Source organism: Dipodomys spectabilis, unplaced genomic scaffold, assembly GCF_019054845.1.
Source record: "Dipodomys spectabilis isolate Male_0828 unplaced genomic scaffold, ASM1905484v1 ptg000669l, whole genome shotgun sequence".
NCBI classification, from domain to species: domain Eukaryota; kingdom Metazoa; phylum Chordata; class Mammalia; order Rodentia; family Heteromyidae; genus Dipodomys; species Dipodomys spectabilis.
In genome coordinates, this window is record NW_024871346.1 from 7256991 (window position 1) to 7279796 (window position 22806).

At 54.4% G+C, this 22806-nt stretch overlaps 2 protein-coding genes and 1 long non-coding RNA gene across 5 annotated transcripts; 2 read left to right on the top strand and 1 right to left on the bottom strand.

Moving 5' to 3' along the window:
* Window positions 1-8: 8 nt before the first annotated feature.
* Window positions 9-6734, top strand: Treml2 (triggering receptor expressed on myeloid cells like 2). Of its 3 annotated transcripts, none has more exons than XM_042671994.1 (5): window positions 9-298; window positions 2382-2705; window positions 3855-4185; window positions 5019-5125; window positions 5342-6734. In XM_042671994.1, exons 1-5 carry the CDS (start codon window positions 244-246, stop codon window positions 5419-5421), a joined length of 897 nt encoding a protein of 298 aa, XP_042527928.1. In that variant the 5' UTR covers window positions 9-243; the 3' UTR covers window positions 5422-6734. The 3 variants fall into 3 exon arrangements, with proteins under 3 accessions (XP_042527928.1, XP_042527929.1, XP_042527930.1); XM_042671995.1 differs by having other exon boundaries at window positions 3855-4125; XM_042671996.1 differs by lacking the exon at window positions 9-298 and having other exon boundaries at window positions 2012-2500.
* LOC122101606 lies at window positions 2035-5106 on the bottom strand. The gene is made up of 3 exons (XR_006146393.1): window positions 5035-5106; window positions 2716-2782; window positions 2035-2105 (listed from the first exon to the last, which is right to left on the bottom strand). It is a non-coding gene; the product is annotated as an uncharacterized LOC122101606 (long non-coding RNA).
* Window positions 6735-12695: 5961 nt separating the features above from the next.
* On the top strand, window positions 12696-20620 carry LOC122101613 (CMRF35-like molecule 7). Its single transcript, XM_042672015.1, has 6 exons — window positions 12696-12772; window positions 12964-13293; window positions 14519-14588; window positions 15147-15268; window positions 19257-19315; window positions 20349-20620. Exons 1-6 carry the CDS (start codon window positions 12715-12717, stop codon window positions 20616-20618), a joined length of 909 nt encoding a protein of 302 aa, XP_042527949.1. The 5' UTR covers window positions 12696-12714; the 3' UTR covers window positions 20619-20620.
* Window positions 20621-22806: the final 2186 nt, after the last annotated feature.

Below are 22806 nucleotides of genomic sequence, written 5' to 3' on the forward strand. Positions count from 1 at the left end.
TGAAGTTCTGAGGAAGAGGGCGGAAACGCAGCCCGGCTGCCCTCCGATAGGCTGGGGGCTGCGGTCTGCTGGCAGCAGCGGGTCCCCACACTTCCCTAAACGGGCAACTTCACTTCCCGAACCCATCGTCCCTGCCTGGTAGGCCCAGGTGGCATGTCCTGCCCGCGCCTGAGCCCACATCTTGGATCCCCCAGGTATCCTGGGCCCCTGCTGGGCCCGTGACACCCCTGTCTGGATGGAGCCATGGCCCCCGCGTTCATTCTCACACTGCTGTGGTGGTTGCAGGACGTCACATCAGGTGAGGGGAGGAGGGCTGGAGGGGGGGATGGCCACCTTTGCCTGCCAGCCCACTGAGAAGGCGGTGGGGTCACCTTAGCTGACACCCCTGGGAATGTTCCGTCCTCTAGGATCCGGTACCAGGCAATGCTAGGCCAGGACTCACCAGCCAGCCAAGCTCTGGAACCTTCTGTGTTGGCTCCTTGGTTTGGCTAGGCTTCCTCAGTGCACCAGATTTTCATCCAAGTGGACTTCCACGCTGGGCCTATGAAGAAGGCCCCGGCAGAAAAAGTTCTCACGGATGCCGGCCTTGATCTTTGCATCGTGTGTGCCGGCTTTGAACTCAGTGTTTCTCGGAATGCTGATGCCACTTCCGGTCCCTGCCCTCTATCCTGAAAGGGACCAATCCCTGAGCGCCTTTGGCTCTCATGGAAGGGAGTGGGGTGGGGGGGCTCTCCCACGGCTGCCTCCCTGATTACCAAGGCAACCACTTACCACTTCCTGTTACTCCTCACAGCCAGGGAGAGGGGCAGAAGGTACAGGTGGGCATGGGCACGGTTTCCCACGCTCACCCTGCCCCTGCACCCCCATCCCCCCCCCCCCCCCGCAGGGTGTCTCTCCTGGGGTGACCCATCCCCCAGTTGCGTTGGACCTGCCTGCTTAGTTTGTGAGAGGAGAAACAGTGGTTAGTGAGTTTTCTTACAGCCAACGGGGGCGGAAGGTCTGGGGTTGTGGGGTTTTTGAGTAGAGCATTCGCCCTTCCTCTGTCCCAAGTGACCCTGCTGCCCACCAGACGGCATCGTCTGGCCTTCCCTCTCTCCCTCTTCCCTTCTCTCTCGCTTCCTCCCCCCGTGTTGGTTTCTCTGTTTCTGTCTCTCTCTGTCTCTTTTCAGAGTTTGTTGATACTGTAGCTCAGCTGGAACCGGAGTCTCACTATGTCTACCTCACGCTGGCTGCAAGCTCTGTCCTCTTGCCTCAGCCTCCTTAGTGCTGGGTTCTAAGGCATGGGCCACCACAGCTGGCTCACAGGGCCTCTCTCACACCTAGGCACAGAGAGCCAGATACTATCCATGAAGTGAATCACTGGGAATCCTTGGCCCCTTGAGAGCTCGTACGTATGTCAGAGGGGGTATGCTTAGTCTGGGTTTTGTGCACCTGGAAAGTTTTAAACTTAAATCTCCCCTGGAATGAACTAAGGTAGCTTGCTATTATTTAAAATACAAGTATAACTAGGGGCTGGGGACAAGGCTCAGTGATGGAGCACTTGCCTAGCATGCTTGAGGTCCTGGGTTCCATCCCCAACCCCCCCCCCCCCCCCCCCCCCCCAGTGCCAGGTGCTGGTGGCTCACACCTGTAATCTTAGTTACTGAGATCTAAGGATCCTGGTTCAAAGCCAGCCTGGGAAGAAAAGTCTGTGATACTCATCTCCAATTAACCAGCAAAAAGCCAGAAGTGGACGTAAGATTCAAGTGATACAGGGCCAGCCTTGAGTGAAAAAGCTAAGTGAGAATGTGAAGTCCTAACTTCAGTCTGGTACACACACACACAAGTCCTAACTTCAATCCGGAATACACACACACACACACACACACACACACACACACACACACACACACACACACACACACACACACACACACACACACACACACACACACACACACACACACACACAGCAAGACCAAGAAAGACAACTCCTGTAAACTATTTGGGAACTAATTACTCTTTACTTTTTCAAATGTTGCGTTTTCTTCTCTTCCTCAATCCTGCAATTCCCGAACTTAATGATGTGGCTTTGTGTCTGGGCGTCTGTCTCTTCTCTCATCTGTCTCGAGGCAGGCATAGAAAAGGACCGTGACTGATGGAATTCCGTGTGGCAGGGGGTCTCCTCTCTGCTCCATCCGGGGCTTCCGTTGTGCTGCCCCTCCCGATCAGGCTGGAAGCTAGCTGTTAGCAGACCCAAGGGAGCTCCTCGGGGTCAGAGCAGCAGTCCCCCCTCCCATGGTGGCTCCAGGCCAGGAGATCCATGCCCTCGGCCTTTGCCGGGAGCTTGGGGTTTCAGGACACCCTCTTCTGCTGCTGATCAGGCCTCGTCCCTCCCGCAGGTTACTCGTCTGTGGAGAGCTTGTACACGCGGGTGCGTCACCAGGAAGGGGACACCCTGTCTGTGAAGTGCTCCTACAACCACCGCAAAAACCGCGTGGAGGACAAAGTGTGGTGCAAGGTCAGGAAGAGGAAGTGTGAACCCGGCTTTGTCCGGAACTGGGTGCAGGGGCCCCACTACCTGCTGGAGGATGATGCCCAGGCCAAGGTGGTCACTGTCACCATGAGGGACCTCAGGCGCCAGGACTCGGGCCGGTACTGGTGCATGAGGAACACCCGCGGGACCCTCTACCCTATGACAGGCTTCATGCTGGAAGTGTCTCCCGGTGAGCTCACCTGCGGGGTATTGGGATGGGTGGGGGTTCGATCTCCCTGTTCTGTGGGCCAGCGGCAGCAGCAGCAGCTAGAATGAGAATGATCCATCACAGACATCTCCCTAAGAAAATGAAATCCACTCCCAGGGCATGTAGCTGGCGGGTACTGAATGACACTGGGCAGTAATGCATCAGGGCTGGGGATGACCTGTGGACAGGTCACTTCAGGAATCATTTGTGCTCTTAAGAAAACGGGGGCTGGGAAGGTGGCTCAGTGGTAGAGCGCTTGCCTTGCATGCCTGAGGCCCTGGGTTCGATTCCTCAGCACCACATAAGCAGAAAAAGCTGGGAGTGGCGCTGTGGCTCAAGTGGCAGAGCACTAGCCTTGAGCTGAAGAGCTGAGGGACAGCGCCCAGGCCCAGAGTTCAGACCCCATGACCAAGAAAAGAAAGAAAGAAAGAAAAAAACAGGGCCTGGCACTGGTGGCTCACAACTGTAATCCTAGCTGCTCAGGAAGCTGAGATCTGAGGATCATGGTTCAAAGCCAGCCTGGGCAGGAAAGTCCATGAGATTCTTATCTCCAGTTAATCACCAGAAAACTGGAAGTGGTGCTGTGGCTCCAGTGGTAGAGCGCTCGCCTTGAGGTGAAGAGCTCAGGGATAGCGCCCAGGCCCAGAGTTCAAGCCCCATGACCGACGAATAAACAAAACACCCCTCAGTGACAGAGGAGCCCTTGTGTGGAACATGAGAGCTGCTCTGGCTCAGAGCAAAAGCTCAGGCTCAGCTACTGCCTCGCGGTCACCTCAAGAGCACTTGCTGCTCTTGAGCGGCCTCTCTAACTGCCGGGGCAGCCTTGACCCTCCTCAGGAAACTCCTACGACTGCCTCCGCACCCGCTGCCTGAGTGCCAGGCTTCCTGAGGACCGGGGGTGGCGGAAGGTGGGATGGCCAGCCCAAGGGGCAGCCAGATGTGTCTAGTAAGCCCCAGGGGCCTGGCGACCCTTGAAACTTCCCTTCATGTCCTCATCTTTGGACCCTAAAGACCAATGATGGGACGTTGGGGATAGCTCTTGTTCAACATTGATTCCAGAAATTGGACCTCCCCTCCGGTACCTACCAAGACCCCGACTCAGTCTACCCTCCTCCCGCTCTGCTCCCTCAGCCCTGACAACAGAGAGGGACCCGCTCCTGACACATCCGGCCGACGGCCTCGACAGTGGATTTGTCACCATGGGCCACGTGTCCACTTCTGGCTCCGAGGCCCCTTTCACCTCTGGACTCCTCACCTCGTCCCCCACTACCTCGGAGAGGGCCCGGCCAAACTCCATGGCTGACTACAGTGCCACTACCTTGGGGCCCAGCTGGACCACGGAGTCCCCCGGCCGGGCCAGAGCCTCCTCTGCTGGCCCAGCGTCCACGCCCACCAAGTCCAGGCATGTCAACAGTGGCTTCCCCGCCACGGGCACCTGCCACAACCACTTACCCTCCGTCAGGTATCTGACAGGGACACTCTCCCAGGTGTGGGGCCCTGGTGGAGGGCCTCAAGGGACAGCCTGAGTACTGGACCTTCCTTTCCCTTCTCCCCTCTGCTGAATGGGGGGGGGGAGAGACGGGAAGGGCCCTAAAAGAAGGCAGCGGGGTGGAGGCCCGGGGTTGGGGTTGTGGAGAGTGTAAATAGAGCAATGGAAAAGGCAAGGTAGGAAGGTGGAGTAACTGGTTTGGAACAGATGCTGGGGTAAGGATGGATGTCTGGCCTGAGGCTCTGGAAAGAGGGTGATGAAGAGCGATAGGAAAGGGAAGGAGGCCAACAAGTCATCCTTAAAGCCAGCTTACAGGACTCCTGTGTTCAGCAAGACTCGAACACAGGACTCTTAATGCCTTGGATCTAGTCAGCCTCCCACTGTCGGCTGATAGAGTCAGGAAAGTTCTATACCCAGTCCTGTTCATCACTGGTAAGGGGGCACCTGCCATGGCTGGCATTAGAGGGCACCAGTGAGAGAGAAGGAAATGAATGTGGGTGAGTCAGGCCCCAGGGCAGGTCTGTGGACGCTAGCTGCTGCTTCTCTGGCAGACAGAACCCGAGCAGGGTGGGGGGTGGGGGTGAGGGAGGGCTTTGTCACTGCAGAGGCAAGAGAGGCCTTGGTCCATCCCACGCTACAAGTGGGTCTGTAGCATGCTGATCCTCACGGATGAACAGGTTTGGGGGCACAATGGAAGAGGTAATTAGGCTTCTGATTCAGCCTCTCATGCTGCTAGCAGGAAGTTGAGGCGGGGGGGGGGGGGGGAGCCTGGGGCTCACCCCTCTCCCTCCCTCCCACCTCTTCAGGCCACAGGAGCCTTACCTCACCGTGCTCGTGGCGGTCCTGACCCTCCTTCCGGCGCCTGTGATGTTTGCCATGGTCTATCGGTTTTGGAGGAAGAGGCACATGGGAAGTAAGTGGTGCTATCTTGAGCTCCAGGCACCTTTACTGAGGACCCTAGAGTCCTGTGTCCCCAGCCAGTGAGGAGCAGGCTGGCCAGGCCAGCATGGCTCCTCTTTATCTCCTAGGAGATGATTGGGCCAGAACAAGGCTGAGCCAGAAGAAGGGCAGGGTGACCCCAGGGGCAGTGGGGCCACAGCCCTTCTTGATTTCTTTCTGTCCTTTGTAGGCTACAGGATGAGCAGTGAGCACCCCAGACCCTGGGTGTACCTGTGTCGAGCCCCAGAGCCCCTGTGGAAGTCTGCTTAGTTTGAGACCACGTAGCGCCGGGGTGAAAAACTTCTCTCTCATCGGGCCCAGGTGGTCAAAAGAAGAGTGAAAACCACAGATGGCCGGAGCGGAGGGAATGCAGTTTAGAGCTGCTTTCTCCCCTGGCCAGGGCCGCGGTGGCTTCAACTTTCCTCTCTCCCTTTGATCTTTTCAATACACTTGGGGACGGGTCAGGGCTCACGAGCCCCGGAGGAATCTGACATCCCACGGACGACGTGCTCAGACAATGATCAAGGGCTGGAGCCATAGAAGGGCCAACGGCTGTCCAAGACCCCCTCCTGCCCAGCCAGTGCATCCGCACATACTGAATCATAAAGGCTGGACCTAAGCAAGTGCAACTCCCTGGGAAGTGGCTCTGGTAGGGGGCAGGAAGAAGGGGGCCCCAGGCAGCCTCCTGCCAGGGGGTCCAGTGGTCTGTGGAGTGTACCCCCTGTCTTCTCAACTCATTGCTTGGTCTTTGCTGCCTAGACTGCTGCCTGCTACAGGCTGATTCCTCCCCAGAGAGGGACTGGGCAGGCCCTGGGGTAGGTGCGACATCCCTACTCTCAGCTCTGGGACGGGGATCGCTTGGTGGGACAGCAGACACAATGGTCAGTGGGATGTGTCTGGGACCTGATTTTTTTTTTGGGGGGGGGGGGGGGGAAGTAGTCCTGGGGCCAGCAGAGAGGAGTCACCTGCACCTCTTCGTACTTCCAGCAGAGGGCAGTAGAGGGAAGACACATATTGACTGGAGTCTAGACAGAACTGGTCCCAGGACACAGACAGAAGACAGACACACACAAACATGTACCCACACCCACACCAGTCTTTGGTCAGTAAATGATATGTAAAAAAACCATCACTCTGGTGAGTAACTAGGGGATCTTGCCTGATCTGAGGGGACCCTGTGCCAGTTCCTTTGATAGCCGCCACACGGCGGGGAGCCTGCGGGAGGCGAGAAGCAGTTAGGAATGGAGGCCAGTGATGACTCCGTCGCTGTGTGGCCCGGAGCAAGTCATTCACGCTATCTGAGCTTTGTTTTTTCCTTTCTTGTGAAAGGGGACAATAACGTCTACCTCTACTGGAGACAGTAAACCGACACGAACCAGGGAAGCGCCTGTGATTCTGCTCCTATGTTCTTCTCTAGCTCCTGTTGCTCACAGGGGCCTGGGATGGAGGCCCCTTAGGTGAGGGCCTCCTGTGAGGAGGGAGGGGCCGGCCTGGCCTGGCTGTAGATTTTTTTAAGCTGATATAACCCTAGCTACTCAGGCTGAGATCTGAGGATCCAGATCTGAAGCCAACCCAGGCATGGAAGTCTGTGAGGCTCTTTCTTCCAATTAGCTACTCAAAAAAAAAAAAGCAGGGAGTGGAGCTGTGGCTCAAGTGGTAGAACACCAGCCTTGAGCAAAATGAAGCTCGGAGACAGCGTCGAGGCCCTGAGTTCAAGTCCCAGGACCAGTACAAAACACACAATTCAAGGAAAGATTGATTTCAGCTCATGGTTTTAGAGATTTCAGGACATCAAAGCAGCGAGAGCCCGTGGAAGTGGCTCGGGGAAGGAGCCTAGCACCAGGTTCAGCTTTCACAGTCAGCCCCCCCCCGTACCCCACTTCTAGCGAGGGCCCCACTGAATTTTTAGAATCCTAGACCCAAAGTCCAGGAGTGATGGGAATATACCCTGTTCTCATAACTCAGTATGGCGCCACAGCTTAGTCCCCCAACTACCTTCCTCCCTCCCCTTCCCGCCCCGAACTTTCCAGAAATTCTCCAGCCAGGACTCTTTACCTAAATGTGCAGACCCAATTCCCCACCCCCACCTCTCAGGTGCTGGACACCGAGTTCTTCCATTTTGGACCATTACCACCAACTCCCAAGGCACGTCCCCAAACTCCTTGAAATTCTCCGGCTACCTTCCACCCTATCCCCACCTCAGACCCTACTTAAGAGCCTCCACGCCTGCCCCTACCCTCCACGACGCCCCGTGTCTCCTGACTCTCCTCAGGTCCCTGTGGCATCCCGCTTCAACTTTCCATTAAAGTCCATCTGGTCTGTTGAGTTTGCTTTCTGCTCTTTATTCCAATGTCCTCATGACTCAGTTTCCTAACAAGGAGGCTCACCTTAGGTCTGGCCAGTGCCCCCTCCCCCACCCCATGCCGTACGAAGAGGCAAGGTGAAGGGCAGAGAGAGGCCATGGGAAGACAGCATTCAGGGCCTCTTCTGCCGATTTAGGGGGTGGTTACATAGGGAGAATTGGGGTCAGGGGGTGGGAAAAGAGGCAGAGTTACCCCAGTCCTAGGTCTCAGGTATGGCTGAACTGACCTCAGCTCCCACTTTGATTCTAGAGGCCGGGAGCGTGTTTTGTAGCGTTTGCTACAGAGGTGGGGGGAAGGTGGCGTCGCCTGTGGGAGGGGCTTGCCTTCCTCGCAGGTGTGTCCCGAATCTCCACCTTCACAGAGCCCAGGTGGCTGTAAAGTGACTGCGGCAGACTGGCGCAGATCAACAGGCACAGGTGCAAAGCCTCTAGTTAATTCGCAGGCCAGGCTAAAGCATCTTCTAGGCTGCCTCCTCCCCGTCCTCTAGAGCTTCCAGCACCTTCCAAAATAACCTAGCCAGCTGAGGACCAAGGGTATTTCACGTTCTATCCAGAACAGCGTTCATCTCCATGTGACGTGGTGCGTCATCATCTGCCTCTGATCCAGTTAGGAAACAGGATGGAAATGATGAAAAAGCCCCAGCATGTCCCATCCTAGGTCAAAGGTTACATCGCATAACCCAGCCTTGGAGGAAGCAGTGCACACGGGGCAGGGCAGGCAGCGGGTTCTTGGCCACAGTTGCCCAGGATGGATTAGGGAAAGTGAGGCACAGTAAACTATATCCAGGTATTCAAAAACTTAGCTTGGGCTGGGAAGGTGGCTCAGTGGTAGAGCGCTTGCCTTGCATGCATGAGGCCCTGGGTCCCATTCCTCAGCACCACATAAGCAAAAAGAAAAAAGCCGGAAGTGGCGCTGTGGCTCAAGTGGTAGAGGGCTAGCCTTGAGCTGAAGAGCTGAGGGACAGCGCCCAGGCCCAGAGTTCAGGCCCCACGACAGGACCCCCCCCCCAAAAAAAAAAAAAACTCAGCTTGAAGCAAGTATGGGAAACTGAAATTCGCACACCAACGTCCCTTAGGAGACCTCCAGGTGGGTATGCAGGCAGAAGAGAGTTGAGCAGCAGAGCTAGCCTGCACCAGATGCAGTGGGGACTTACGGCACAGGGGGAGGCTGTATAGAGAGAGGGAGGGGAGGAGGTTTGGCCACAGCAGATGCCAGAGCCCGGGAACCACCCACTGCCCCCAGCTGCTCCAATGACCTGGGTTACAGGTGCTGGCTGGGACTTCTACAGAGGGCCACGTGTGCACAGGAGGGAAAACAAAGGGAAAGGGGCCATTTTCCCCTAGGCAGACCTAACAAAAAATGAGATAGGATGGATTAGGGAAGAGGAAGCCCCATGAAGGCCACAAGGAACTCAGACACAAACAAGGTATTTAGATACATAGAAGCACTGTCTTTGCCTCTAAGAGAGACAGCAAGATGCACACCTTACCTTAAGGCTTCACCTCTGTTTGGTGGCAGGACTTATCTTTAACTGGAAGGAATGCCCAAGCAGCGAGGACCTCAGAAAATACCACCAGGAGTGATTAAGAGCAAAGATAAAACACCTGTCTTTGCGAACTTTGAAGACAGACCCTCCCTCCCCACGTGTTCCCCCTCCCCCCATCATATAAATACTCCTGATGCCAAATACTGTGTGTGTCTCTCTCAGAGCACCCATGCTTTCTTAGAGTGGACCCCTGCCTTTCTGCTTCTGGTTGTCTGCTTGGCTGTTGGCTTGTTTACTCACTCAAAGCTCTGTCAAGTTTTCTTACTACTTTTTTTTTGGTCAGTTGTGGGGCCTGAACTCTGGGCCTGGACGCTGTCTCTGAGCTCTTCAGCTCAAGATGAGTGCTCTACCACTTGAGCCACAGCACCACTTCCGGCTTTTTCTGCTTATGTGGTGCTGAGGAATGGAGCCCAGGGCCTCATGCATGCAAGGCAAGCGCTCTACCACTGAGCCACCTCCCCAGCCCCAAGCTTTCTTACTATTAAGATTTGTCCAGAAGTTCTTATCCTGAGATCAAGGTCAAGGACCCTAAGAGAAGAGTCCCTTACTTTTAGAGGGGAACCTCACGAGCCCTCACCTGCATGCAGTGATGGGCACACAGCTCCAGGGTACCCAAAGCCATCCTGTGTGTCTGGGTTACACCCCAGGCCCTCACACAGGCCCAGGCGTCACTTCACAGCGTGTGTTTTGAGATGGGAGCACTGGGTTTCCTGAAAGCTTAGGCAAACTGGGCAGGCTTCATGGAGGAGGTGAGACTCCATCCACAGCCTAAATAAAGCACAAGTTGGCATCAGGAGGTGAGCGAGGCCTGCTGGAGGTGCTGAGTGTAGGTGCAGGGGCCCTGGCAGCAGGCGGCCGTGGGGGAGGCCAGGGGAAGGGGTGTGGAGGGCAGAAAGGTTAAAGGCAGGTGTTCCCACAGAGGCCTTCAGCTGTGGCCTGAGGTTAGGCCAGGCAGGGCCAGGGTCAGTTTGACCGGTGGAGGGCTTTCTGGGAGCAGAGCAATGCACGCAAGCCGCTCATCTTGGGATCTCTCCTGCTACAGGAGCGCAGGAAAGGGCTGAGGGTGCTGAGAGGAAGCTGTAGGTGGCCATTCCCCAGCTCCTCCAGGGCAATGTCCTCTTCCTCCTTCCTGTCCTCACTGTTCTTCCCAGCCCCACAGAGCAGCCTTCTGCACCTGTGGCTTTCTTGTCCCCTGCCGGGAGGAAAGAGACCAGAGTCACCTTGCCTCGCTTCTTTAGGGCTCATCGTAGCTGCAGAGTTGGCCTTGCTGGGCCAGGCCCCACCCAGGATACCCCAACTTCCTGTCTACCCACTGATGGGGGTGGGGCTAAAGACTTGACACATCTTTGGCAACCCTGAAGTCTTACCCTGCGTCAGACCTTCTTGTGGGCCAGCCTGGGCTTTCTTGTGGCCTGCATAGCAGCTCACGGACCTCTTCTCTGGCCCCGATCTTCCCCAGTGCCTTTGCATGGCCTCCCGTCAGTGGGAAGGAACCTGCTTCCTGTCCTGCTCACTGCATTAGAGTATTCCTTCTTTTTTTTTTTTTTTTTGGGGTCCAGTCGTGGGGCCTGAACTCTGGGTCTGGGCGCTGTCCCTCAGCTCTTCAGCTCAAGGCTAGTGCTCTACCACTTGAGCCATAGCGCCACTTCCGGCTTTTTTCTTTTTGCATATGTGGTGCTGAGGAATCGAACCCAGGGCCTCGAGCATGCAAGGCAAACACTCTACCACTGAGCCACCTTCCCAGCCCAGAGTATTCCTTCTTTTTGTTGTTTATTTATGAACCGCAAGCAACCTGTGGGGACTGAATTTCTACAGCTCATCTACAGACAACATTTACTTTATTGAGGTGTTGGTCCTGGGGCTTGATCTCAGGGTCTCATACTCTCGCTTGGCTCTTTCTACTTGAGGTGCTCCACCACTTGAGCCACATCTTCACTTCTGGCTTTTTGGTGATTAATTGGAGATTACTGTCTCTTGGATTTGCCTGCCTGGGTTGGGTCTGAATGGTGATTCTCAGATCTTGGCCTCCTGAGTAGCTAAGATTACAGGCCTGAGCCACCAGTGCCCAATTTAAAGATAACTAAGACAGAAAAAAAAGTGCTTGAGGAGTGGAATACTTCAGCGAATGCCTGGAAAAGGGCTGGCCAGGCTGGGAGGTGGATGTATGGAGGCGCAAGGGGCTGTAGCTCCAGAGGAAGGCAGGCAGCCTAGGATCCCTGGTTGTCAGGGTAACAAGACCAGCTCACGGAGACCTGCTCCTGTTTGAATGCTCCCAACCCCAAGGGGATCTCAAGAGTTCACCCCAGTACAGAAGGAGAGGCTGAGACTTCCCTCTGGCTGATGAGCTGGCTCCAGACCTCATGAGCAGGGGCTCATCAGGCAGGCAGAGGGTCCTCCTGAGTGCACATGCGCAGAGAAGTAACCACAATGACCTCACAGTGACCTCTTAGCGGCTACTGTGCCTCTACCGGGAGTCTGAGCACAGAGCCCGGCAAATCTGGGCATCTGCGCATGCCCGGCAAATCTGGGCATGCGCAGATGCACATACGCTCCACCTGTCCATCAACTTAGCGGAATGGGCGCCCAATGAAGGATGGCCCACACCTGACCCAGGGTTGTTAAAAAACATCACCCCTCGAGCTGCTTGCTCCCTTGCAGGGCATCGCACTTTCTCTCTAGTAAACTTTTCTGTAAAAAAGAAGAAAAAAAATCTCGCCTGTCCTCCTAGCTACTCAGGAGGCTGAGATCCGAGGATCACCATTTGAAGCCAGTCTGGCCAGTAGAGGACTGAAAGCCCGGGGACAGTGCCCAGGCCCTGAGTCCCAGCCCCATGACGGATGCCCCTCCCAAACTAAACATGTTCATTAGGCTTTATATCTTGTTTAGAAACTCTCACAGAAATGCTAGAATGGTGGTTGGGCTGCATCAAGGCTGGGTAACACCCAGCAAGGTTGAGCAGCATGACTTTCCTCCACACCCCGTCTTCGGACTCCCCCGACTGTACCTGTCTTCTCCTCTCCTTGCCCAGCTCTCCTCTCTCCCACCCCTGACAACCGGCGTCTGCCTCCTTTCCTCCTCTTCCTCTCCCGTCGGTGGGAAACTTCCCCCTCCTGAGCCGGCCTGAGGGCCAAGGCTCTGATCACCGCTGCCCACTGGGGCTAGAGGGTCTCCCGGTCAGACCTCCGAGACCCCGCATCCTGCCACCCCACTTGTGGCCAGTGGTTGGCTTGGCTGGGGAAAAGAAACTTCTAGCTGGCGAGGAAGTGAGAGGACAGAAAGAGCTGATTTCACCATCGTTTCCTCCTGGGTTTCCCCTCAGCTTTCTTTGCCCACAACCCCAGTGCTAGGGAAGTGCTGGGAGTCGGGGGGGGGGGTGGGGGGGGGACAGGGGACAGGCTGAGCCTGGAGTCGTCCACAGAAGCCGGTGGACCATGGGCCCACTCCCACGGCTGAGTCCTTTCCAACCCAGCTGCTGGGCTTTCAGCTGGAGGCTCCCCCTAAGCAGGGACCTTCTCCTTCCCAGCGTCCCCCAGCCCCTGGCCCCAGCTTCCTGCTCCTCAGAGGACTGGAGTAGGGGCTTGGAGTAGACCCCATCCAGCTCTGGTCTTTCTCTAGGGCATCCTGTCTCACCGGCCTAGTTCAAAAAGAGGATCCATGGCCCCCGAGGTCACACAGCAGCTGGCCTACATCCTGTGGGTGCTCCTGGCTTCAGGTGAGAGTAGAGGAGGGGACAGAGGGACACGGGGAGGGACACGGGGAGGGACACGGGGAGGGACACGGGGAGGGAGAAGGTGGAGAGGCAGGGAAGGGGTGGGTATGAGGGGGAGGGGGGACAGAAACCCCATCTCAGGCCTGCTATGGCAGTGGGGGGGGGCGCTTTCTGACCTGAGGGTATATTCTTAGGCTCCTGGGCACAGGAGATAAAGTTGCTTCAAACACTGGAGGGGGAGACCATCTCTGTGAGATGCCAGTACAGACCCTACCAACAGTCACTGCTGAAGAGCTGGTGTCGGCACACCTCCATCTATTTCTGTACCATCATCGTGGACAGCTTCCATAGAGAGGCTCCGGCCCTTCGATCCTCCATCGAGATTTTCCCACAGTCTCATTACTTCATCGTCACCATGACAGGGCTCAGGGTCACAGACTCGGGGATCTATTCCTGCCAAGTCTCGGATAATTCCCTGAGATCTTTCACTATTCTCCAAACCATTCGCCTGATGGTAGCTAAAGGTGAGTTGTTTTTCTTCTCACTAATTAATTTCTTTTCCCCTTATCTGGATGGGGGTCTTGGCCTTCCCGAATCACCAGGTGCCAGAGCTGGTGAGGACCCTAGCAATAGCTTCCTCTCCTATCTAGAAACGAGAGAACCAAGAAGAAAAGACCATTGTCCCAAGGCTAGCACTCTACCACTTGAGCCACAGCACCACTTCTGGCTTTTTTTCTGTGATTAATTGGAAATAAGAGTCACAGACTTTCCTGCCCAGGCTAGCTTTGAACTGTGATCCTCAGATCTCAGCCTCTTGAGTAGCTAGGTTACTGCCATGAGCCACCAGCTCCAAGGTCTCTTCTGTTTCTATTGGTTTTGAACACATCATGCCCTTTCAGTCTCTAATGACTGCTCACTCACACTCTGTTCATCTCCCTTAGCTAAACTCCTGGTTGCCTGGCTGACCCATGAGATTCTTACCTCCAATTAACTACCACAAATTCAGAAGTGGAGGTCGGCTCAAGTGGTAGAGCACCAGCCTCAGGCAGAAAAAAAACAAGAGACGCTAGGGAATATTCAAAGGACGGTGTGGGAATCCTGTGTGGGGGCCCCCATCGCTCAGCACAGCACCTCCATCGTGTGCAGGGCAGATGGTGCTTCGCAGAGTCCTCCCCTGTCCAGTGAATCCCGTGGGTGACATACAGAGGAGCCACATTTTGAGAGGTCGAATTGGGAGTCTTTATTAGAAAGCTGGCATCTGCAGGCGGACTCCTGTCACAAAGACCTGCAGCCCCACGAATACACTTCACACTGTCAACCACCTGAGCCGTGAGAGCAGGAGAGGACAGAAAGAGCAGAAAAGCAACACCAACAAACCAGATGGGCTCCAACGGAGAGCTGTAGTGGGCCGGCCATGGTGACCTGAGGAGAGCCAGGGGATGGGATGCGGAAGATGGTGTCTGAGCTGGTCTCACTCCAAAATAGGGTCAGATCAGGGATGAGGGCCACAGGAAACTCAAGAGTCTCCCAAGTTCCAGTTCAGTAACCTATCATCCAAGTCCCTGCCCTGCCTCTAGGAGTTCAGGCACACCCATCACTTGGAGGTGGGACTTCCCCTTCCTCCACCATAAAGACAAGATGGCGCCGGTGAGACCCAGCATCTCCACTCCTTGTCCCCAGGCTCGGGGGCTGGGCGTGGAGGGCTGGTGTGTGTGCGGGAACAGATGCTGCTCATTGTCTTACCAACAGCTCCAGCCAACACCAGTAGAACCCGGATGACCACAGTCCCAGCCTCTGCTACCAGCCCTGTCTTTGAGAGGTACTGCCAGCCCCCTTGGGGCCCTTCATGTCCCCCACCCCCCCATCACCCGCACCAGCCATCCAGCTTTCAGCAGAGAGGATCTGGGGCAGACAGTCACTGTAGGTGGCTTTCCCTGGGTCTCAAGTTCCCCATTTGCGAAATGCAATCGGTGTCCACAGCTTCCATCACCTGTGTCATGGTTGGCACCATTGCTGTGTGTGGCCGGCTGTCCTGTGAGTTCAGGACATCTGATGGCATCCAGCCTTTGCTCACTAAGTACCAGTAGCATCTAATGACAGCACAGATGTGTGTGTGTCTGAGTGTCCAGATGTGGCCACCAGAAATGTCTCCAGACATTGGCCAGGGGTGCCTCGGTGCATGGCCACCTCCAGCCCAGGCCACGGGCGTCTGACCTCCTCCACCTGCCCCTGGTGTAGGAGAAGCAGGTCCCCTCCCTTCTCCTCCGATGCCCACAGTTCCTCTCCCCTCCCCCTGACTCCCAGACACCATCTTGAGTTTGTGAGTGGGGTGTGGGGTCGGGCTCTGCTACCTCACCTGGCTGGTCTTGTTCCAAAGCCCCCCTCCTTCCAACTGGAAGATCCTCGTTGCTGCCGTGGTGGTAACCGGCCTGCTGCTGCTGGGGCTGGCTCTCCTTGTGGCCCTGTACCTCAGGAAAAGGCGAAGAAGAGCCAGGAAAGGTGAGCCCTTCCCTCAGCAGACCACCACGTGCTCTGAACTTCTTAAGCAGGTCCTGATGAGACAGGGCTCACGTCTGTCATTCTAGCTACTCAGGAGGCTGAGATCTGCGGATTGGAGTTCAAAGCCAGTCTGGGGAGGAAAGTTCATGAGACTCTTATCTCCAATGAATCACCAGAGAACTGGAAGTGGCGCTGTGACTCCAAATGATAGAGCACTAGTCTTGAGTGAAAAAGCTTAAGGACAGTGCCCAGGCTCTGAGTTCAAGCCCCATGACTATCAATAAAAGGAGCAGGGGTAGGTCCTGAACTCCAGGAACGGCAATTCTCACCTTCACTTTACTAAGGAGGAGCCTGAGACCACCAGAAGGGAAGTATCCAAGTGACACCTCTCCTTTTTGCCAGTTCAAGGACTCTGCGTATGTGTGTGTGTGTGTGTGTGTGTGTGTGTGTGTGTGTGTGCGTGCGTGCGTGTGTGTATCGCGCGCGCGTGCTAATATTGTTTGACCTCAGGGCCTCCTGTTCACCCCTGACTTTTTCACTCAAGGCTGGTGCTCTACCACTTGAGCCACAGATAGCTCTCCTTTGGGCTTTTTGCTGGTTCATTAGAGGTGAGCCCCATGGAGTTTCCTGGCAGGGCTGGCTTCAAACTGTGATCCTTCAATCTCAGCCTACTGAGTAGCTAGGATTACAGGCATGAGCCACCAGTGCTGGAACATTTCTGGAACTTTTGAATCTTGACGAGTTTTTTGTTTGTCATGGGCCTTGAACTCTGGGCCTGGGCGCTGTCTCTGAGCTCTTCAGCTCAAGGCTAGTGCTCTGCCACTTGAGCCACAGCACCACTTCTGTTCTTTTGGTGGTTAATTGGAGATAAGAGTCTCAGACTTTTCTGCCTGGGCTGGCTTTGAACCGCGATCCTCAGCTCTCAGCCTCCCGAGTAGCTAGGATGACAGGTGTGAGCCTCCAGCTCCCGGCTGAGTTTCAAGTTTTGAGCACAGAAATCTACAGCATTTATGTTCTTTCTTGCTTTCCTTGCTTGGTTGGTGCATATGGCATGCCTGTGCCTTATACTCATTAACTACATGCCCCATGGTGTTTTCATAGCCTGACCTGTGTGAGTGGGTAGATTCATATTAGAGCTCATCAAAATTTACTTTTTTTTGGGTCCGGTTGTGGGGCCTGAACTCTGGGCCTGGGCGCTGTCCCTCAGCTCTTCAGCTCAAGGCTAGCGTTCTACCTCTTGAGCCACAGCACCACTTCCAGCTTTTTTTTCTTTTTGCTTATGTGGTGCTGAGAAATCGAACCCAGGGCCTCATGCGTGCAAGGCAAGCGCTCTACCACTGAACCACCTTCCCAGCCCCGAAAATTTACTTTTCCAAGTTATAAAAATCCCAAGAGAGGGGCTGGGAAGGTAGCGCAGTGGTAGAGTGCTTGCATGCATGAGGCCCTGGGTTCCATTCCTCAGTACCACATAAGCAGAAAAGGCCGGAAGTGGCACTGTGGCTCAAGTGGTAGAACGCTCGCCTTGAGCTGAAGAGCTGAGTGACAGTGCCCAGGCCCAGAGTTCAGGCCCACAACAACAAAAATCCCAAGAGAGAGGAGGATTACTTTTTAAAAAAAATTGTTGGCAGGCACTGGTGGCTCATGCCTGTAATCTGAGATCTGAGGATTGAGGTTCTAAGCCAGCCTGGGCAGGAAAGTCCATGAGATCCTTATTGCTAATGAAGTACCAAAAACAAAAAAAAACCCTAGAAGTGGCACTGTGGCTCAAGTGGTAGCACACTCGCCTTGAGCAAAAGAAGCTCATGGATAGCACCCAGGTGGAGTTCAAGCCGCAGGACTGGCAAAAGAAAAAAAAAGTTACTATTATATATTTTTATTATATCATAAGGGTGATATACAGGGGGGTTACAGTTACATAGCTCAGGTACAGTGTACATTTCTTTTTAGACAATGTCACCTGTTTCCTCTCCCAGTTTTTCCTTCCTTTCCCCAGTCACAAGTCGTATAGTTCATTTTCTACATAGTGTCCAGTGAGTACCACTGCTGCATTTGCTCACCTTTTGTCCCTCCATTTCTGTGTCCCCCTTACCCTCCCAAAGACAGACAAATGCACAGACAAGACAAAGGGAAAAGAAAACAAAATGACAACAAAGAAAAAACCCTCTTGTTTCCATTTCCTGGAGTTCATTTCAGTTTTATACGATCAGAGGCACATAGGCATTGTGCTTTTGGGTTCCTCCCAGAAGAATATCTTCCTTTGGTCTCACTGTGTGTGGATGCCTAGAATCCTGTAGAATTCATTATAACTTGGTGTCCTTTAGATCTAGTTTCTGCATATGAGAGAAAACATGCGCCGTTTGTCTCTCTGAGCTTGGCTGACCTCAGAGGAGTTCCGAATTTTATAGACTTGTATCTCATACTGGGTAACATCCCTGAGTGGCTCACCACAGTATGTTTATATGATGAAACAGAACAGCAAAATACCGACATGCTGCACATTTCCCTTTTCTTTTTTCTTTTTTTGTGCTGGTCCTGGGGCTTGAACCTCAGGGCCTGGACACAGTCCCTGAGCTTTTTTTCCCTTTTTTTTTTAGTCAGTCGTGGGTCTTGAACTCTGGGCCTGGACGCTGTCCTGCAGATCTTCAGCTCAAGGCAAGCACTCTACCACTGGAGCCACAGCACCACTTCCGGTTTTCTGGTGGTTAACTGGAGATAAGAGTCTCACGGACTTTCTTACCCGGGCTGGCTTTGAACCGTGATCCTCAGATCTCCGCTTCTTGAGTAGCTAGGATTACAGGCATGAGCCACTGGTGCCCGGCTTCCCTGAGCTTTTTTACTCAAGGCTAGTGCTCTACCACTTGAACCACAGTTTCACTTCTAGCTTTTTTTTGGCAGTCAATTGGACATGACTCTCATAGATTTTCCTGCCTTGGCTGGCTTTGAACCATGACCCTTAGATCTCAGCCTCCTGAGTAGCTACAATTATAGGTGTGAGCCACTGGCCCCTGGTCTTCTCATTATGTGTGTGTGTGTGAGTGTGTGTGTGTGTGTGTGTGTTCAGGAGTGAGTTACATGTGCATGTGTATAAGAGGGTGTGCTTGTAGGGCAAATAGTGTTTTGCATTTGGTTCTTGGTTTAAAAGCTTGGAAAGACATTACTGTGTATAATAAAGAGTATAACCAGGGCTGGGAAGGTGGCTCAGTGGTAGAGCGCTTGCCTTGCATGCATGAGGCCCCCTGTTCGATTCCTCAGCACCACATGAGCAAAAAGAAAAAAGCCGGAAGTAGTGCTGTGGCTCAAGTGGTAGAACGCTAGCCTTGAGCTGAAGAGCTGAGGGACAGCGCCCAGGCCCAGAGTTCAGGCCCCACAACCGAACCCTCCCCCCCCCAAAAAAGTATAACCAATATATCTGCCAATTGGTGTAAAGGATATTATAACCACCAACTAAATTTGATGGTGAAACTGGGAATTGTTAGTGATCTGAACTAATCACTTAATTTACCTGTTTTATGAAATTAGCCACAGGAATCCAGTTTCTCTGGTTCCTTCCTTCCTTCCTTCCTTCCTTCCTTCCTTCCTTCCTTCCTTCCTTCCTTCCTTCCTTCCTTCCTTCCTTCCTTCCTTCCTTTATGTCGTGGGGCTTGAACTCTGGGCCTGGGTGCTGTCCCTCAGCTCTTCAGCTCAAGGCGAGTGTTCTACCACTTGAGCCACAGCACCACTTCTGGTTTTCTGGTGGTTAACTGAAGGGTCTCACAGCCTCTCCTGTCAGATCTCAATCTCCCAAGTAGCTAGGATTACAAGCGTGAACCACCAGCGCCCGGCAGTTCCTCTGGTTTCTTAGCACTCTTAGGCACTGCTCTGGGGTGGGCGCTTGGCACTTCCCTGCAAGCCTCTCCCCTTGGGGAGTGTCCCTGCTGCCCTCCTCCTTTATCTTGGCGGGAGGAGGGCAGGGGTGGGCCCTAGCTCACTTTGACTGATTTCTGCACAGGTGAAAATGAATTCCACCACGTCTATGATGATATTCCAGTGCGGAAGGAAGAGCCCCCGGTGAGTGGGTACAGCTCAGAGGACCTGCGGCTATTGCTCTTTCAAACTTCCCAGCTGGCACTTACTCATGGTTTCTATTTATACCAACTTTTGACACACACTCGTGATGGCTCGTGCCCCTGCCGCCTCGTGGCCTAGTCACATTTCCCCGAATTTCCTAACTCAAGTCTTGATCCTGGGAGAGACTCAGAGACAGAGAGACTAGCTGACCCGACTCTTCACCCGCACTCCCACGGTAGACAGCCTTTCCCGCCTCCTAGGTCACAGGCCAGCCTATGGCTTGGCTACCATTGTTCAATCTCTGTGATGGACAACAGGGTTCCCCAAGCCCCTCCGCAGAGGCTCAGGCCTGGGAGCTCCCCCTGGGGCAGCTCTACGTGAGATACCTGAAAGCACGGAGCCATAGGATTGGCTGCCGACCCACCCTCCTCTGTGTAATAGGGGAGCCAGTTCTATACACAGCGCGGCTACCAAGTCCTCTCCTAGCTCAGTGCCACTTACTTGAGTGTGCAGACAAATCTCTTGTTAAGCGTTTAAGATGACTTCTCCAGAGGCTAGATGATGCCTACCTGTGTTCCTGACAATCAAGAGGTAGAGGGAGGAAGATCAAGAGTTCTATGCCAGCCTGAGCGATGTAGCAAGGCCCTGTTCTCAAAACCCAAAGCTTGGGGTTGTGGCTTGGGAAGACAATGCTTGTCTTACATGTGTGAGGCCACACACACACACACACACACACACACACACACACACACACGTACGTTTCTTAGGCCCTGCTCCTACAAACCTTGCCTCAATGATTCTGGGTGGAGCCTGATTCTGTTGCATGTTGAGCCAGCTCTTTGGTGAAGAGTAGAAGGCTCACGGAGGGGGGAGGGCCAGGTCAGGGATGCTCAGCCAGCCAATCCTCAGGAGCTCTGCATGACGAACACCCTGCCCCTCATCTCCTCCTTCCACTCAGCTCTGGGCACCCAGAAGCTAGCAGCCACTCCGATTGTAACCCACAGTGTCCCTCCGTGTCTCTGCTTGCTGCCAGGGTTCTGATGGGCGGATCGTCTCCGATGAGGACACGGGGAGCCTCTGCTATGCTTCACTCATCCACTCAAACCCACTGGGCTTTCCAGAGTCCGTCTATGCCAACACTCACCCTGCCCAGAAGCCCATGCCGGACCCTGTACTGTTCGTGGAATACACCAGCATTGCCAGAAGCAGACCACAGCGCCCCCTATCTGCTGCCCCAGAGGAGGCATCTAGGAATCAAAGGCAGAATTCCCGGGACAGCGAGCAGTTACCAAATGCTCACTAAGTACAAATCTACCATACCAGCAAGGGGGGGTGGAGAGGGGTGGGGGCAGTGCGGAATCCTGTGTAGCTAAAATAGCCAGATGCTATCAAGGGCCATGCTGCCCTGAGTGAAAGCCCTCATCTACCTAGAGGGCTGCACCTCTGCCCTCTGCCCTCTGTGGGGTCTGGGCCCTGAGTGCGGGGTTTCTGTGTAACCCCAGCTCGTCTTTCTGTGACTCCGGCTTCCTTCCTGCCCTCGGCGGTGCAATCCCGGTGGATTGTGTAAGTTCCTCTCTTGATGCTTCTCCAGACCTGAAAGCCGTCTGGGGAGCCTTCCTCTCTGGCCTGGTCCAACCTGCCCTGAGCCCTTGTACTTGCCCTTGCTCCTCTGCCCAGAACTGGGTCCAGGCAGAATGAGTGGACAGCTGGTGTTCTGCTCCATGGTGGGGCCATTGCTAGGGGTTATGGATGTATCACCTCTCCATGGTGACCTCAAAGGTCACCAAACCTGGCCAGTGGGACTCACACCCGGGCAGCGGGCCTCACAGGGCTGTGGATGTGCCTCAAATGGTACAGCCCCCACTGCTAGGGTACGGTGTAGTTTCAAGAGGACAGAGACCTCCCCGCCTCCTGCTTGGGCAGCTGCTTTGTGGAGGGTTTTTGTCACCCAGGAGCAATCCTATCCTCAGCCACTGGGAGGACACCAGCCCTTCCACTGAGCGGGACTGAGGCCGGTGGCAACATGGCCAGGAAGCGGGTGAGATGCTGTGAGGAGAAGGTTGGGAGGTGTGGAGCCTGGCCAGGTGTGGCCCTTGAGGATGAGGTGTTCTTGGAGGAGGAAGCGGTGTAAGCTCCTGTAGCCTCCGGCTGTGACATCTCTGCTGCCACCTTCTGGGGCCTCGGTGTCCTGATGTAGCTCAGGCTCCAGCCTGAGGCTCCCTGGGAAACACCGATTGTGCACCCCAGCACCCAGGTGGAAGACCAAGAGGCAGGCACGGGGAGGGAGCAGGGTGCTTTGAGCATCAACTTGGTCTTGGAGTCTTGGCAGCCAGTCCCAGGCAGGCACATGTCCTCCTTTGCAACCTGGATATGACTGCTAGAGGACCAGCAATCGCTGCATCCATGCTCTGGGGTCTTTGAATTGATCTTGAACTGACCTTGACTGGTTGCCATAACGCTATAACAGCACCTCCGTTCTTAGACTGCATTTGACTCTACGTTCCTCATGGGGGGGCCCACCTTTACCACATGCTCCCTGTCTTGAGTCTCCTGCCCACACTAGTCCAGCTGCAGGCAGCCCAGGAGCCATTTAGGGGTTAGATTCCCCATGATTTGTCTAAACCGAGAGGATTTTCTCAGACTAAAGTGCCTGGAGCTGAGGGCTGCACTGATTAGGCAGTGAGTAGAGATGTCTCGGCTGCAAGGCCTGGGGTTTAGGTTAGGACAATTCATGGGGGCTAGCATGGATGGGGTGTTTTTTAATATGCCAGACCCTTCTACATGCAAGAATGGTTCAAATCTCCTAAGAACTTAGGTGTTTCCCCCGCCCCTATTTTGCAGATGGAGAAATTGAGGCAGAGAGTGGTTAATTTCCCAGAGATACACAAAGAGTGTTCAGTGCTCACGTTTAGCCGCCATGCTTCTGGGGGTTCATAAGAATTCCCCGAAGAATCTCATACTTGTCTGGTGCCGGTGGCTCACACCTGTCATCCTAGTTACCCAGGAGGCTGAGATCTAAGGATCACAGTTTGAAGCCAGCCTAGGCAGGAAAGTCTAGGAGACTCTTATCTCCAACAACAAACTACCAGAAAAGCGGAAGTGGAGCTGTGGTTCTAAGTGGTAGAGTGCTAGCCTTGAGCAAGAAAGCTCAGGGACAGCACCCAGGCCCTCCATGAGTTCAAACCCCACCACCACCACTACCAGCAACAAAACAAACAACAAAAAAGAATCTCATGCTTGCACATGCATGCATGTGTAAATGTGTGCACACAGGTATGTGCATATATGTATATTAGGTGAAGGAACACAATCCTGCCAGTACAAGGCAATCAAGACCATGTACAGCTAGAGGCGTGCTGGGGTTTTTGTGAAAGACTCTACTGGGCAGCTCCTGGGAAGAGATTCCCGATTAACCAGATAGGATGCTTTGCATTCTTCCCTTTCACCCTCCTATGCCACCAGCAACGCCCAGAAGCCCTTCTCCAGAGCTG